Here is an 18,380-nt window from a genome sequence, read left to right as displayed (position 1 = left end):
CAGGCTGCGTGGGTGGGCACAGGTGAGGCTGCGTGGGTGGGCACAGGTGAGCCTGCGTGGGTGGGCACAGGTGAGCCTGCGTGGGTGGGCACAGGTGAGCCTGCGTGGGTGGGCACAGGTGAGCCTGCGTTGGTGGGCACAGGTGAGCCTGCGTTGGTGGGCACAGGTGAGCTGCAATGATGGGCACTGGTAAAGAAGTTAATATAAATTTTTGTAACTTAATTCTGCATAAAAAATGTAAGTGTCATTTCATGAGATAATTTATAAGGGCACGTTTAGGAGTGGCATTAGGGACGGGGTGGGGCAACAGGTGGCGAGTAACCCTTAAGGCCTGGCTAGTAGCTCTGGACTTCGTTTGTTGAGCCTTGTACTATAGAATACTTAAGATATTGTAGGTCTTGTTTATTACATCAAGCTGTCACTTCTCTTTTGGGAAAAAGGCCTGTCTTGTACCTCACCTTTTTTTATGAAAAGCGCTGCATCCTATTATATTATTTTAACTTGTATTAATAGCTTTACTGATTCTTTCACTTGATGACTATTAAATATGTCTGGGGATAAACTTGCATCTACAGTATATGGTCATCTATACCTTAACTTAATCTACATTTAATGACAATTTTCTTACTCTTTTATATATTACCCTGCTTAAAACAGTTCTGCAGATTTGCACCTCAGGTATAATGTCATTCAAAGGAACGGCATGCTCTGCATTTCAATTAAATGATTGGTATTAGAGCAAGCAATTCCATTAAAGGAGAAATGATAGATATTTGATCCAGTTTGGCTAATTTAGATGGATGGCCTCATGTAAAAGCCCATTAAATAGATTATTATGCTCAGGCTACCATGCTTAGCTTCATTATTGCAGCCAACACGATGACATCAATGTCTAGAGTCATTTCTGAAAATGCAAAGAGTTTTCTGTGCTAGAGATTTAGGTTTAATGTCTTGCTTTATTAAGATGCTTTTGAGAGACCATTTAAAATATGTACAGGCAGCAGCAATAAAATGCATACATGAAGATTAAAGCTGAGCTCTAGGCAGATATAAAAGCCAAAAGTCAATGCACCACTATAATCATTAACACATCTGTAAATGTATTTTTAAATGCAAGCAGTGCAAGCCCCTGCGTCTGACCTGGGCATCAGCTTCTTCCAGTACGTTAGTAGGGTTGGGGTGGGAGAGGAAAAAGCAGTATAAAGGAGCAAATCACTTCTGTACTGACAAGAAATATGCTGATAGGAGGAAAAGCAGAGGGACAGAGAGATGAGCAAATCACAGTGCTGCTTTATTTCATTGCCCAATCACAGACCAGGGTGTATCCAGGACAACCTGATCTCAGAAGAAGCGGGTTGAATAATGCTGGTCATCAGACTGAACACATCTAGTGTCACAAAAAGTACTGCAGGGAGAATATCTGGATTAAAGGGGAATATTACACCAAAAGCTGGTTTTGTTATTTCCACTTGAAGACCAGGATTTTTCTGGCACTTATCGTTTAACGGTTTGTAACGATCATTATTTGTTGACATTTTCTTAGAACCCCCAAACATTATATAGCAGCAGAGGCACTAGAGAATAAATTAGTGGGTTTTCCTATTTTTTTTGTGTCACACATTATTTGTGCAGTTGTTTTTCAAATGCAATTTTTCTTGTTAAAAATAGACTTTTTAAAAAATTTTATGCAAAAAACAATACATAGCCCAATTTTTTGGTAAAATATAAAAGATGATGTTACGTCAGGCAAATAGATACCAAACATGTCACACTATAAAATTGCCCTTAAAAGCATTTGATCACACCAAGATCTGTGTTTGAATGCCTTTGATTTTTGAAAATGGTGGCGTTGACATCTGTTTAAACTGAAAGTGATGTCGGGTCATCACTTCCGGGTTACCAAGCCCAGAGCCAAACAAAGCCGATCCAGTCTTTGTTCAGGTCTCCGATCAGCTGGCAAAAGCACCGGGCTGGCCAAGCAGGACTCCTGGTGGGACGGGGGATCCTGATCAAGCCATCTAAAGGCAGCAGGGTGTTAGGATGGGGGTTGGATGTCCCCTCCCTCTGCTTGTAAAAGCAATCCAAAAGTTAGTTAGCCAGCAGGATTGCTTTTACCAGAGAGAGCCGACCATTGGCTCTAAAAAAAAAAAAAAGAAAAAAAAAAAAGGATACCGAAATAATGCCTGCAGCTGCTGGCATCATCACGGTATAACCATTTTAAGTCCAGTGACATACCAGATACATTACTGGTTTGCAAGTGGCTCATGGGTCAAACATGTTTATCTTGTTATTTTTAGCTGGGATGCATATCTGAACAGTAAAATAACAGCTAGACAGGGCTGTTCACATGCCACGGCCATGATGCTTTGCTTGTGACCGCAAGATTTTTATTTTCGGAATGCAAAGTTTGACCAACTCGCCTACTAAGTACATTGCGGAGAGTGAGAGTGCAGCGTTATAGTGTTAAAGGAGAAGTAGAGCCAAAGCTCTTTTGGCCCTACACTTCTCCTATGATTGCAGGAGTGCAGTCAGGATCCACGCAGATGCCTGGACCGGCAGCTGGATCAGCCTCTCATCGAGCTGCTGGGAGGCTGAGCCCAGCCATTCTAATTGCCAGCACAGCTCAGCAATCCAATGAGTGCTGGAGAGGCAGAGCAGACTACCGGTGACTGACAGTTACTGCTCTCTGCTCTAGACAGAGGGGAAGAACTGAGCGATAAGTGGTGTTTGATCACTCAGTTCTTGGTGCAGAGGTGGTCTATCTACCTAGGTGAGTAAAATTTTTTTAGAAATCAATACTTTTCTTTTAAATCAGACACTGAGAACATAACATATCTACATATGCCTGTCAAATACTCTCTAAAATGTGCTGGAAGGAGAGAGCCTGAGATCGGTACAGTGGAGATTTCTACAGATCCTGACCTGGAGTGAAGGAAAGGTTTGGCTATTGGGTTTTGCAGCATGCAGGCGCTAACTCAGGAAGAACCTGGCCAGGTAGAGGAGAGGCAGAGAGAGAGTCTCTGGACGTCTCCTAGGCAACACATTCCCACTAGAACCAAGCTTCCTTGCTGTACCGATCATCTCCTCAGGCTCTCTCCCAGTTCTTGTAGCTTGCCACACAGGCAGGCAGACAGATGTCTTGGTGAGGAAGCTGCTAGGCTCAGGTAGGCATGATGACATTGGAAACATCAAAGGCCAGATAGGGACAGCCAAAGGCCCGGATGTGGCCTTTGGGCCAGTTTGCTCAGGTCTGTCTAAATTTCTAAAATGAAAACTAGTTTTTGCTCTGGTGGTGGTAATCACATGCAATTTGGCAGCAAACTGTCCTTCTACTGGGAGGATGCTATGTTTGTTAGTACTGTTATTCCACAAACCACTGCATTAGAACTACATTTGTTTTGTTCAAATGCAGCCAAAGAATTTAAAGTGAACCTATGCTTAAGAGCAAAGAGAGGAAGTCCCGCATAGAAAGCTAGTTGTGGCAGGGCTGACTTTCACTGCCAATACGAAAGTGGTGGGTGAGCATGAGACACCAACCGCTTATGTCCAGTACACACGATCAGAAAATCAGATGAAAAATACTACTTTCGAAGCGATCGTACAACAATCTAATCATTAGCGCACAGCTTTCGAGAGTCAATAATGACAGGTCATCTGAAAATTATCAGGAGAGACAAAACACAAACATTTTTCTCTTACTATATCAGAACGAACAATTTTCGTTTAATCAGTACAGTATTTGCCCGTAAAACATTGAAGACCAAGGCCACGCATGCCTAGAAACTGCAAAATACATGGAGCATTCAAGTCAAACCAGGTCTTTTCATTTTACAGGTATAAAAAAAGTGCAAGCGTGGAGATACTACGTGCAGTAGTAAGTGGCAAGTGTGTCCCAGTCTAGAGACCGTTTATCAAGATGGCAGACAACAGTGTTAGTGTGTGCATGGAACAGTGCATGATGAAGTTTCTTGTGAAGGGAGGCGTAAAACCTGCAGATATCTACAGAAGACTTCAAGAACAGTATGGTGAGGAGACACCCAGACGTAGTAGGATATTTGAACTGTGTAAACATTTTAAAGATGGCCGTACGTCCATCAGTGACAATTGTGGCCGTGGTAGTCCCTAGCCCACAGCAGTCATTCCTGTGAACATTCAGCACTTTTGTATGTCTGATCCTGGATAATCAGTGCATAACCTGCCGTGACAAATCTTTTTGTGGGAACTGTGAAAACAATCATTCACAAACATTTGCATTTTCAAAACGTTTACGTACGCTGGGTACCAAGACAACTTTCTGCTTTTGGCCGGCACAGAAGACTTGAAATCTGCACTGCGCTGAAGGAGCAATTTGACAGAGAAGGCCAGGATTTTCTGGATTTCATCATTACATGTGACGAAAACTGGGCATATCCTTTCACTCCGTAACGAAAAAACGAGCACCAAAGCAGTGGATACATGTAGACTCGCCACCAAACAAATTCCAACAATTGCGTCTGCTGGTAAAGTGATGGCAAGCGTTTTCTGGGACAAACGTGGTGTTATTCAAGGGGATTTTTTTACCCTGTGGTACCACTATCAACAGTGAATATTACTGTTGTGTTCTGAGTGATGTGTGTCTGCGGAAAAAAAACGGCCTGGTTTGATCACGAAGGGCGTCCTGTTTCTCCAGGACAATGCACAAGCTCATACTGTTCATCACACTACATGGACATTACAGGTATTGCCACATCACCCTCATGGACCGGACTTCACGCTAAGTGATTTCCACCTGTTTGGACCCCTAAAAGCGTTTGTCGGAGGTCAGCACTAATGAAGTGAAGCGAGCTGTGCTAGGATGGTTCCGGTGTACTGACAAATCCTATGCCAAAGCTTTCCAGGCATTAGTTAACTACTTCAGCCCCAGGAAGTATTTACTCTCTTAATGACCAGGCTATTTTGCGATATGGCACTGCGTTACTTTAACTGACAATTGCTCAACCAAAATTGATGTAATTTTTTTCCACAAATAGAGCTTTCTTTTGGTGGTATTTGATCACCTCTGCAGTTTTTATTTTTTGTGCTATAAAACAAAAAATAAGCAACCATTTTGAAAAAAAAAAACAATATTTTTTACTTTCTGCTACAAAAAATATGCAACAAAAAAATGTAAAAAATAAAAATAAAAAATGTCTTCATCAATTTAGGCCAATTTGTATTCTGCTAAATACTTTTGGCCAATTAGTGTATATTGATTGGTTTGCGCAAAAGTTATTGCATCTACAAACTATGGGATAGATTTAGGGACTTTTTTTTCTTTTACTAGTAATGGCAGCGATCAGTGATTTTTAGCAGGAATACGACATTGCGGCGGACAAATTGAACACCAAGTGACACCAACACAGTGATAAGTTCTAAAAATATGCACTGTCACAGTATAAATTACACTGGCAGGGAAGGGGTTAACATCAGGGGCAATCAAAGGATTAAATGTGTTCCCTGGGTGTTTACTAGCTGTGTGGGGGATGCTGACACTTGACAAAGAGAGAGATCCGTGTTCATGATTACTAGGAATCACAGATTTCTCTCTTTGTCTGTGACAGAACAAAGGTCTGCCTTGTTTACATAGGCAGGCCATCGTCCTTTCATTCCCGAGAAAGATCGTGGGTGCCCGGCCAGACCAGGGAGCACGCACTACGTACAGGTACATTGTTTTGTACAGACGGGCAGCTCTGTTGCAGTATATGAGCAGTGGGCAGTCCAGAACTGGTTGAACACTGGGATAAATGTATAAAATGTAGCAGGGAAGTAGGTCGAAATATAAATGCAGTTTCCACTTCTTGAAATTTGTTTTTTTTATATTATATAAACTCAGAAGTCTCGGTTTGACTTGAATGCCCCTCGTATAATTCAATACAACACATTACATCACTTCTTAAGTTGTATTGTATGAAAATTTCAGAACTTTAGTAGCCTCTTAATTGTCAATATGAGACTAGCATGCAAAAAGAACAAACAAAAACAAAAAAAAAAACATACAATCATTATCAAGTATTTATTTTCATTGTGTGTATGAGGCTTAAAGCGGAGGTCCACGCTAAAGTGAACCTCCGCTCATCGGAACCCCCCCCCTCCGGCGCCACAATTGGCACCTTTCAGGGGGGAGGGGGTGCAGATACCTGTACAGTACAGGTATTCTGCACCCACTTCCGGGATAGCTCTCTGCGGAAAGGGGCGTAGATTACGCCCCTTTCCGCAAGTGCCCCGCTGCCTGCTGGGAAACACACAGATCCCAGAGGCAGCGGGGACCGTCCTTATTGCGCAGCGCGATTTGCGCATGCGCAGTAGGGAACCGGGAAATGAAGCCGAAAGGCTCCATTTCCTGATTCCCATAGCCAAGATGGCGGCGGCAGCACCTTACAGACGATCTAGAGATCGGCTTCGGGTGCCGACATCGCGGGCGCGCTGGACAGGTAAGTGTCACTATTTAAAAGTCAGCAGCTGCAGTATTTGTAGCTGCTGGCTTTAAAAAAAAAAAAAAAAAACGCGGAGTCCCGGTGGACTCCCGCTTTAAGCATCTGTGCAATTATGTAGGGGGAGGAGAGTGAATCATTTGAGTCTCTCTATACATGGAAATGCTAGTTTATTTGGCATATTTCTTTATGTGTAGTTTTGGGGATTCACAATAAACTAAACTTGTCACTTTCCCATACATGGGCAAAGCCACGGGTTTGTTTTATGTATGCCTACCTATTCAATCACAAGGGAGAAGAGCGCTAAAATGATTCAAAAACAAATAAGGAAAATGCTGTAATTACAAAAAAAAAAAAAGCAGCACACTTTATCTGACTATAGACAAGCCAAAAAATCTGCACACACCAAAATGATATAATGTAAACGCTAATTTATAGAATTAGCCAAAATATAAACGAAAAAATTATTTATTGTAAAGAGGTAATATACAATAAAGTAACAGAACACATTCATCCACAAGAGCTCCAGTGTACTGCCCACCTGTGCTCCCCGATCATTGACCAGTTCCACAGACCATCTGCCTTCATATTGGATCCATACAAAAATCCCTCCATCTGCATCGCACGTTGCCAGCTTTTGGAATGGCTCGTTCCATCTCACTAACACCACCTGAAAAACAACACAAACAAGATCAATCAACATTACCAAAGGCAGCATGATCCTAATATATCTACACTTGTTATGATTCATTAACTTCTAATTTATCTTTCCAAGTTGAAACTGTCAACCTTTTATCACTGCATGCAAAATGTGTGAGGTTTAAAGATATGCAGAAAACAATTCTAAGAGCGCTTAGTGAATTATCACATTGACTCCATTGCAATATGTAAGTATGCCTATATGCAGGAAAGATTTTGTTTATTAACTGTAAGTTAGGCAATGGTGTGTGTGTGTGTGTGTGTGTGTGTGTGTGTGTGTGTGTGTGGTGACACCCTCAAAAACGCATAGCACAGAAGACCTGGGACAGAAATTGAGAACATGAGAGTATTCCAGAACCACAGTCAAGCTAAGGTATAAGCATCTGTCGCTGACCACAAGTGCAAAGATCAGTGGTTGCTGCAATCTATCTTAGTGGCATAGGTGCAATGTATGGCTTTAGGTCATGGCCCATTTTGTTATTTAATTGCATTTTCCAATAAGCATCAATCCCCAGTGCAAAATATGCAGCACTGTATTAAGTGCTCCCAAAACGCCCTGCCCATTGGAATGAATAGACAATGCTTCCAAAGCGCCTGAAAAGCGTTTCGGAAGCGCCACAACACGGTTAATTTTAACCCCTTCTTATTTACCCCTCTATAATTTATTTTTAATGCGTTTATTTTGATTTAACTTTAGGCCAAAAGCCCCTATGCGATAGCATGGGCAGGTGACCAGTTCTCTTTATAGAGACATCAGGGGTCTACTAGATTGCCAATGTCTCCCTTGGTCTGCACTGCATCTAATCAAGCAAAAACTGTGCTTAATAAGCTGCTTCCCTGGTAACAGCAGCTGGGGAATGACAGCTCTGAATCTGGAAGTGATAAAAATGCTTGTCACTTCCGGGTTAATTAGTCAAGTTTGTTCCCTGAGCTCCTCTTGCTCTTCATTTTGAGACAGTGGTCCTAGGTAACCCTGAGGAATAGGAAAACCTGGAAACCAGGCAAGAAAAAAAAAAAAAAAAAGACACCAAGTTGTAACCAAGAACTTGTTAAATGACTTATGGACACCAAATAGTTTTAATCTAACAAGATTGATATTCCTTTTAAGCTGAAGGGCTCCATAGGTGTATCTGCATAACAAAAACATATTATATATAGGCTCACACTTTCCTATAATCTTCTACTTTGCTTTCTTAGATCACATATACTTTTAGGCTTGGTGTACAGTTCTGCAGCCCTCTCTGTCACCCTCTCAAAGCTCAGTAAAACTTTACTGGCATTAAGGTCTCATAGAAATGAGTGCAAAACAAGCGTCTATGGAATGATTCGCGTTTCATGCTTCTGCATCAAAGCAAATGGACAATGCTTTCATTTCAGTTCTTGTTCACCTCCACAGCATTATGCCTGTAAGGGTAGTATTGTAAATTGTGCCTAATGCAGACATGAAGGCTATCCCTGCTCTCCTTCTGAAAAACCTAGTTGCCAAACTAGACTTTACTAAAAATGGAGCATGCAAAATCTGGTCAAATTCTGCATAGAAACGAATCAGCTTCCAGGTTTTATGGTCAAAGGTTGTTAGAACAAGTTGAAGTTAGAAGCCGATTTGGCTACCATGTGCAGCTAGCTGCAGCATATTTTGAGTGCTCCCGTTTTAGTAAATCTCCCCCAATGTCATTGTTATGTATGGGCTCGGGCGTGTTTGAGATCCCACCAGGAAGTCGACACTGCACACCGCTAATCACAGGCAGCGAGAACATTTCCCGATCCACAGATCGAGAAATGTTTCACTGCCTATGATTAGCCATGTGCAGTGTCCGCTTCCTGGCGGGATCGGTCAAGTGGGATCTCAAACAGGTCCGTGCCCATCTCTAGTACTGTCAAAAGGCACTGACAAGTATTCAGATCAGAAAAGTCAGAACTTTGACGATAGGAGTCTTAATGTGATTCTGAGTTAGCACCTTAAAGAACTGAATTTCAGAGGGTGATCATGATAGCCAAGAAATTATCCAAAAGGGAAGCCCTGCAATGACAGACTCATCAATACACGCTCTGAAAATGGTCTTCTTCATAGTCACTGTAAACATGTAACATCTTTCTAAGGGGTATTTTACATATTTCTATTAGTGTTTCTTTCATTACAATTATAATGCTAATAAAACAGCCCATTGTATTGTCAAAATTGTGTTCTCTAGCATATAGCTCAAAATAAAATTGCTAGTCTCTAAACAATCCCCCCTTTATTCTTGTCTGGTGCCTATTTTTGACTTGTGTACACGACAACTGTGGTGTGCTGAGATTGCAGCTACGTTACCTTAGCTCACCTGGAATTGTATGGTAAAAGCTTAGGATAAAAAAAAAAAACAGCAGCAGCATATGACCCCTATAAGTGGATGCCAAGGTGTAAAGTAACATTAATGCTAAATAATATATTTTCTTTTTCTTACCCGATTTCATCCTACTTCTTCATGAAACAAATGTCAATTACCAGATAAAATAATGAATTATTCAGCAAGAATGGTTCTTATCACAAGCTCACAGATTAAGATCAATAGAGCCAGAATCAATGGCACTGCTTACATGAAAGGGATGCTATGCAATAGAGGAAAAAAAATTAAAGTCAGCTCATCAGCTATGGAAATTAAATTGGAATATTTTTCATCACAAAAAGGTTAGTCACTATAGACACAGAATAGATAAGCTTTAAAAGAAATATCATTCTGCAATAAAAACCACTATCACTGGAGAATTACAAACAAAAAATATCATGTGGGCTGTTTAAGACTATACCTCATAGATATCATCAACTATAAATAAATGTATTGCATAAAGAGTCCTATTATAATAGCGTTTATATTTCTTTACTGCATGGTTTATGTTGGGATGATACTAACAACCTTTTTTTAAATTTCAACAAATTTGAATTACAATAAAAATTTTAGGTCTTTTTAAGTATTTGATTTTCCTGCATTTTTTTTTTTTTTCCCTTACAGTCTACGTCCTTCTGTTTTCACCTATGGGAATTTTTTTTTTTAAATGTATATTTATTTATATATATATATATATATATATATATATATATATATATATATATATATATATATATATATATATATATATATATATATTTTTTTTTTTTGTATTATATTTTTATTTTATAGTGCACCTGGTCTTCCCCTGCTCATACTGCCTGGCAAGCCATGTGAATAAAAAAGGCCAGCTTTTCATAATCCAAGCAAATAGGCTTCCTACTGTTAGCTTGAGAGACAAAACTGATGTTGCCAGTGCATAACAGCTCAATAAATTAGAAAATCTATACAGAAGCTATATTACCTGCCAAAATATAAATTCTGAGATTTCAACAGCCTTGCTGCACAGCCAGCTTAGTGACACAACCTTTTTCTGCTGCATTTTATACAACATAGTCTCCCATCAAGAATGCTCTACTATGCTCAGCCTTTTAATCCAGCTCAGACATTCAAAGAAGCCGTACTACTGCTTCCATGACAGCAAAGCAATCGACTAATGGAGGACAGGCAGACAATTGCAAGGTCCACTTACTCTATACAGATATCCTGTTTCATTCATAGAAGGTGTAGTACTGGCTTCCATGAATGGTGGAGCTGGGCAGAAAGGGCAAGCATAGCTGGAAGCTCTTGATGAAAGCCTGCAACAGCCCTTTAGTTCTTTTAATCCCTGCCACACTGTAAGATTACAGTGGCAGGGGGGCATGGACAGAGGAATATTTCACATAACAGAAGAGGCATCAGCAAAGGGGACATGCATTACTGACATGTAAGTTATGTCCCTTGTGCTGATTTGTGTGTGTTTTTTTATTATGGTTGTACTTAAGCTTGTATATTTGACTGGAGTTTAGCTATAATTTACAAGAAGTTGAATGAATAATACATAAAACAATAGCAGAGTTGCTATATTTGTTGGACATCATTAATAGTTCCACTCCTGCTCTTCTCAGGTACTCAGCCTGGACTCCTGGCTCCTTCCAACCTCCAAGTTGCCCACCATTGCAAGCCACTTAAGTTCATCCATAGACACACAGAACGTGGCTCGGCCCCAACCCCCACTACATCCTCACTAGCTGTGATTGACAGCAATGGTAGACAATGGCTCCTGCTATTGTGTCTGAGCCAATGAGGAGGGAGAGAGCCAGGAGAGCCACTGCTCTAATGCACATTGGTGGATCAAGATTGAGCTCAGGTAAATATAAGGGGGAGGGGGGCTGCAAGTTTTTTCACCTTAATGCAAATAAAGCAATAAAGGTAAAAAAAAAAAAAAACCTTCAGCCTTTAGAACCACTTTAAAGTAATTTCCTTTGGATGCGTAAAGCGGAGCTCCACCCAAAAGGTGAAGCTCCACTTGTTTGCTTCCCCCTCCCCCCTCTGCTGTCACATTTGGCACCTTTCGGATGGGGGGGGGGTAGCGAGTACCTGTTATTGACAGGTACCGTCCCCACTTCTGGGTGACCTCACCTCAGGGAGGTCCCCTAGAAGTTCGGCTCCCCTCCTCCTTCGACCACCGTCGGGCCATTCAGAAAATGCAGCACCCTACTCGCATGCGCAATAGGGAACCGGCTGTGATGCCACAAGGCTTCACTGCCGGCTTCCCCCTACAAAGGAATGGTGGTGGTGGCAGCACCAGAGAGCTGATTGAAAAATCGGCTGGGGTGTCAACATCGCGGGATCCCTGAACAGGTAAGTGTCATAATATTAGAAGTCAGCAGCTACAATATTTGTTATTTTTTTTTGTTGGGGAGAGGGGCTGGAGCACCACTTTAAGAGCAGGACATAAGGGCGGACATTGTCCTAGCTGAGGTGGAATGCTGAGACCAACTTGGGGTGAAAGCATGGCATTGGGTGTAATGGAACCTTGTCATTGTGAAGTATGAAGAAATGTTTTTACAGGATAGGGCCGCCAGTTCAGTTAAAAAACAAGACATGATAACAACCAAAGAGGTTACTTTGCATTCTAGAGGAACATCCCATCTAAAGCCTTGTACACGCGGTCGGAGAATCCGTCGGAATGTGTCCTATCGGATCGTGTCGTCAGATAATCCGACTGTGCGTGGTATGCATCGGACTGATTCCGTCCGAATCTCCGTCGGACCCAATTTTCCAACATGTTGGAAATATTTCCCGACCAACTGGGCCGGTCGGACCTAATCCGATCATGTGTAGAGCATTTTGATCGGACCAAGTGCCACGCATGCTCAGATCAAATTCCTACATCAAAGCTATTGGCTACTAGCCTGAATGTAGTCCCATTGTAACGAAATTACGTCATCACGTTCTGAAAGATCGGAATTTTTCGCCAACTTTGTCCGACCGTGTGTATGCAACAGTTTCGGACAAGAGCCGATGGACAAAATCCGACGGGCAGAATCCGACGGATTTGGTTGTGGAAATCTCCGACCGTGTGTACAGGGGCTTAGGATGGTTTATGCAGGGCAAAGAGAACAAGTTAAAAGGAAGGATATGGTGCTGCAAAGGGAGCCCAATATGAGATACTTCTTGAAGAAAGGTTTACAGAAGGGAGAGTAAAGCCACACGTCTTTGAAAAAGAATGGGTAAAGGCTGAGACCGGACCTTTAAGAGTGATTAAGGCCAATTTCTGGTCAAGGCAAAACTGAAGGCCCGAATGCGAGGAACATCTAGGATTGACGTGCTTGTTTGCACACCAGGCAAAAAAGGATTCCCAGGTGTGGTAATAAGGTAGAAATCACAGACTCAAAAACCCCCTCTCGGGTGCAATACTGCCATTAAAACCAGAGACTGAGAAGGAGTCCCCTACTGAACAATACTAGGCCACAGACCCTCAACATGGGGTGTGTATAGGATGTGCAAACAAGGCTACTCAACTTTGCATAAAAACAAAGGACCTGCGGTGCAGAAAAATGGCAGCAGGTGCTCTGGACTGAGGAGTAAAAATTTTATATGTTTGGCTGTCATATGAGGCAGTTTGTTCACAAAGGGCTGTACAGCGGTACAATAATGAGTGTCTGCAGGCAACAGTCAAGCTTGGTGGAGGTTCCATGGAAGTTTGGGGCTGCGTTTCTGCAAATGGAGTTGGAGATTTGGTCAGGATCTATGCGGTCTTTAATGATGAGAAATTCAGGCACATGCTTCATGCCATCAGGGAGGCATTTAATTAGGCACAAATCTATTTTGTAAGCTGGACAAGGGCCCAAAACATACAGCCAATGACATTAAAGCGGGAGTCCGCCGGGACTCCGCGTTTTTTTTTTTTTTAAAAAGCCAGCAGCTACAAATACTGCAGCTGCTGACTTTTAAAATAGTGACACTTACCTGTCCAGCGCGCCCGCGATGTCGGCACCCGAAGCCGATCTCTAGATCGTCTGTCAGGTGCTGCCGCCGCCATCTTGGGTATGGGAATCAGGAAATGGAGCCTTTCGGCTTCATTTCCCGGTTCCCTACTGCGCATGCGCGAGCCGCGCTGCGCAATAAGGACGGTCCCCGCTGCCTCTGGGATCTGTGTGTTTCCCAGCAGGCAGCGGGGCACTTGCGGAAAGGGGCAGGCACTTGCGGAAAGGGGCGTAATCTACGCCCCTTTCCGCAGAGAGCTATCCCGGAAGTGGGTGCAGAATACCTGTACTGTACAGGTATCTGCACCCCCCCCCCCCCGAAAGGTGCCAATTGTGGCGCCGGAGGGGGGGGGAGGGTTCCGATGAGAGGAAGGTCCACTTTAGGGTGGACCTCCGCTTTAAGAACTATTTTCAGTGTGAAAAGCAACAAGGAGTCCTGGAAGTAATGGCTTGGCCCCACACAGAGCCCTGATCTAAACATCATTGAATCTGTCTAGGATTACATGAAGAGACAGAAGGAATTGAGGCGGCCTACATCCACAGAAGAAGATTTGTGGTTACTTCTCCAAGATGTTTTGAGTAACCTACCTGCTGAGTTCTTTCAAAAACTGTGTGCAGGTGTACCTAGAAGAATTAATGCTGTTTTGAAGGGAAAAGGTGGCCATACCAAATATTCATTTGATTTGGATTTCTCTTCTGTTCATTTAATTTCCATGTTGCTAATTGATCAAAACAAATAAAACTATTAACACTTCTATTTCTGAAAGCAATTCTAATTTACAGCATTATTTCCCACCTACCTAAAACTTTTCAACAGTATCGTAGGTCTAAACATAAGAAGTGTTGAAAGCCAAGTTGAGAGCTAATTGTACTGATGTGATATTTAAACCATTCCTCTTCTAATAAGTGACCTGTAGGTGTTCGCTACTTTGCAGTGTAAATTTAAAAATGAAAGCTGCCAGGGTCAGTAAAGTGAATTTAATGTGTATATGAAGTCCCTTGAGTAGGATACTTGTCAATAATTCTGTTAGAAATAAAAAGTCCTGATCCTGGCATCCAGTGACCCCAGTAGCTTCCTAAATAAGAGTGTGGAACCAATCTAGAAGAAAGGAATTGAGGTGCTGACATGACAACTCCCTATTCACCCTGGGAAATCGTTTTCAAAATGGAACAGGATTGCTGATGAAGCAAATACAGCAAGGGTCATTCAAGTCACAAATATTACTATAGACCTTCTCATTTTATCCTTTTCATTTTTTTTATACTACAATAAAAATGATATTGCTCTAAAGAACATTTGCAGTAAATACATACAAATGCCATAGTTCATTATCAACAATCTTTAGATATTTTTCCTCCAAGTTTTAGTGTGGGAATGTTCATAGTGTAATATAAATACTTGTATCAATGCAAAGTGGTGTACATACTACTTTTGGAGCAAGCCAATGCAAAGTGGTAATTGTTTAGCCACTCTGTAGTGTTAGACAACTTTAAAGAGGAACTGCAGTCTGCTCACATAATTTGTAATAAAAAAACATCTTTGCCATTCGGATGATTCCCTCCAACCACTTTGCATATTATTTTATATATACTGTGATTCTGTACTTGCTAAATATGCTGCAGAAATCTCCTTCCGCTAAGTCTGGCTGCAATCATTTTACTGTGGGCAGCTGAAGCTGCTGCCTGCTCACTTTCTGCATTTACACAGACACACACAGGCACACCTTCAGTCCTGCAGCTCTCATTGTCCCTCTTATGACTCAACCCCCTCCCTTCCTGGCAAACTATCATGAGAGAGAGCTGTGCATGATGTCATAATCCTAGGCTCTTTACCAGACAAGAAATAGGAAGTGGGCTGTATAAGGTATTTACTGGCAGAAAAAAATGTTTTACTATCCAAATTTAAAACAAAGTGTAGAGGATTTAATAGATGGAAAGTTGAAAAAAAAATTACTGAAGTTCCACTTTAAGATTGTGAGGGGGTTGAATCGAGATTGCAATTCTTTTTAATGATTAATCATGCCATGGTCTTCCAAAAATACTCAGAAAATGTCAGCAAATCTTTGCCTGCATTAAAGCTGCACGATCAATCGTTAAAAAAAAGATCTCGATTCAACCTCCCTTTAACAATCTCTATGTAGCATTTAGTGCCGGTTCACAACAGCGCGCTCTGTGAGATTGCATGTGATTCGCACTGCAAATGACATGCAAGGTTTTTGTGATGCGATTTCAGTCATACAGAGAGTATGATATAAGATCGCATTTGGACCAAACTCACACAGGACCCTTTTTTTGGTCCGCACCAGAAACAGATCCGATTCATGTCTAAACTGTGAGTTCGCAGTGCAATATGCAAGCTGAAATGGGGGTGTCATTAAAGTGGGGTGCCCCCTAAAAAAAAAAAAAATAATTAAGTCAGCAGCTACAAATACTGCAGCTGCTGACTTTTAATAAATCGAGACACTTACCTGTCCCAGGGTCCAGCGATGCGGGGGTAACGAAGTCCCCCCCTCGTTCCCCGCTCCACTCGCAGCGCCGGCATTCTTACTGTGGGCACCCGGCTGTGGCTTCACAGCTGGGCACCCACTGCGCATGCCCTGTGATACGCCGCACAGTCATCTGGGACACGTGACAGGTCCCAGATGACTGTGTGGCGCAAGGGGAAGTGATGTCACCAGCCCGGGCATTGAAGAAGGCAGACTACAAAAGACCCCCTAGCAACAGGCATTTTTAGAGGTGAGTAAAACATTTTTTTTTCAATTTTTTTTAATGAATTTTGAGCTATTTTTTTTTTTTTTGGTGGCAACACCACTTTAACAATGTACTGACACTCCTGGCAGTTCGCATATGGCAGTGCGAACTGGTGTGCGAGTCGGGTGCCATGCGGGAATCCGCAGTGGATTCACAAGTGTAAACCGAGCCTTACACGATTCATTCATGTAAATGCAGAGACATTCTCTACTCACTCAGAGCCGTCAAGAAAGAAAAAAAAAAGCCGGAAACAGTAAACAAATGTTTATCAACAATGTTTGTCACCACTGGAAGAGAACTATAAAAAGAAAAGTATATTTTAGTTCTTTTAGATCAAAGGAATGAACTTCGGTCTGTAAAAGAGGTAAGTTTAACCACTTAAAGACGAAAACCCTTTTCTGACACTTGTTGCTTACAAGTTAAAATCAGTATTTTCTGCTAGAAAATTACTTAGAACCTCCAAATTATATATTTTTTATTTTTTTTAGCAGAGACCCTAGAGACCCTAAAATGGTTGTTGTTGCAATATTTTATGTCACCTTGTATTTGCGCAGCGTTCTTTCAAACGCAATTTTTTGCGAAAAAAATACACTTCAATTAATAAAAAAATACAAAAAAAAACTAAACAGTAAAGTTAGCCCAATTTTTTTGTATAGTGAAAGATGATGTTACACCGCAAGAATTGCGATTCTTATTTTAGTCAGAATTGTGCAGCTCTAGCCTGTATATGAAGTGGGTGTATGCAAGACATAATCCACTGGCTGACAATTCACTACACATTGAATGTGCAGCATCTAGGAACACTGGAGGGCTGCTGCAGATCACATGCATCCTACTACAGCTCACTGTGATGTTATTAAACCACACAGTGCCATGTTTTTTTAATTAAAAAGGGGGACGGGTTCATCTTGTAACAGTGTATTGTGATAGGATGCAGCTGAAGTGCAGTTTCCAACCAGAGCTTAGCTATTCAATGGAGATTGGGTCTAACCCATGTTTTATGAATGGGCAGCCAATGGATTATCAGGCATACTTCTTGCACTCATCAGTGCAGAAAATAACTATTAGGGAATATTTTAAATGTAATATTTAATAATAGTTACATTTAAAGCGGAGATACACCCTAAAGTGGACCTTCCCCTCATTGGAATCCCCCCCCCCTCCGGTGCCACAATTGGCACCTTTCAGGGGGGAGGGGGTGCAGGTACCTGTACAGTACAGGTATCTGCACCCACTTCCGGCGTAGATTCTGCAGAAGGTACACCCCTTTCCGCAGAATCTACGCCCCTTTCCGAAAGTCCCCCGCTGCCTGCTGGGAAACACACGGATCCCAGAGACAGCGGGGACTATCCTTATTGCGCAGCGCGACTCGCGAATGCGCAGTAGGGAACCAGGAAATAAAGCCGAAAGGCTCCACTTCCTGATTCCCATAGCCAAGATGGCGGCGGCAGCACCCGAGAGACGATCGAGAGATCGGCTTCGGGTGCCGACATCGCGGGCGCGCTGGGCGGGTAAGTGTCACTATTTAAAAGTCAGCAGCTGCAGTATTTGTAGCTGCTGGCTTTTAAAAAAAAAATAAATAAAATAAAAAAAAAAACGCGGACTCCCGGCGGACTCCCGCTTTAATCGTAAATGACAGGCTGGGAACTGCAGTCCACTATCCAATCATAGACAAGTCACTGGCACATAATAAATGTGGCAGGTGTGCATTCATATCAAGGTGGGATATATAAAGCATAAAGGAACAGTAGCAAACAGAGATCACATTTGACCTGGAGGTAGTGTAAAAGAGATCAATAATTTGGCAGAGCATCTTACAAGAAAATCTTCAAAAGTCTGCTGGACACAACACCATGCCTCCTTTTACCAATTGCTTGGCATGAGCGTTTCCAATTGCCTGACACCAGACCAGAGAAAAGATAAAAATTACTGCTAAACGGGAAAAAAAGAAAAAGAAAATAAGGACGTGTGGTCTGTAAACATGGGGCCAAATGCGTTTTTGGAGGTCCATTGATGTAGAACCTCTGTCTCTGGCAATTGTCTCCATGGCAATGTTATTAGTGGGACAAAAGCAAGGGAAAATTTCCCCAACCAGGCCTCAGAATGAAATAAAACCTGATAAAAGTTATAACCACTTCTCCACT

General features: G+C 42.0%; 1 protein-coding gene across 1 annotated transcript in view; it reads right to left on the bottom strand.

The window, feature by feature from the left end:
- TULP4 (TUB like protein 4) overlaps positions 1 to 18,380 on the bottom strand; it is a 292,811-nt gene that overhangs the window by 178,776 nt on the left and 95,655 nt on the right. The window contains exon 3 of the mRNA XM_077486273.1: positions 6,991 to 7,119. Coding sequence (XP_077342399.1) covers positions 6,991 to 7,119 — 129 coding nt within the window. The remainder of the gene's footprint in view (positions 1 to 6,990; positions 7,120 to 18,380) is intronic.

This window comes from Lithobates pipiens, unplaced genomic scaffold (assembly GCF_037356315.1).
Source record: "Lithobates pipiens isolate NorthernLeopardFrog02 unplaced genomic scaffold, aLitPip1_a1.2 Scaffold_18, whole genome shotgun sequence".
NCBI classification, from domain to species: Eukaryota; Metazoa; Chordata; class Amphibia; order Anura; family Ranidae; genus Lithobates; species Lithobates pipiens.
This window is presented reverse-complemented; position numbering and strand designations above follow the sequence as displayed.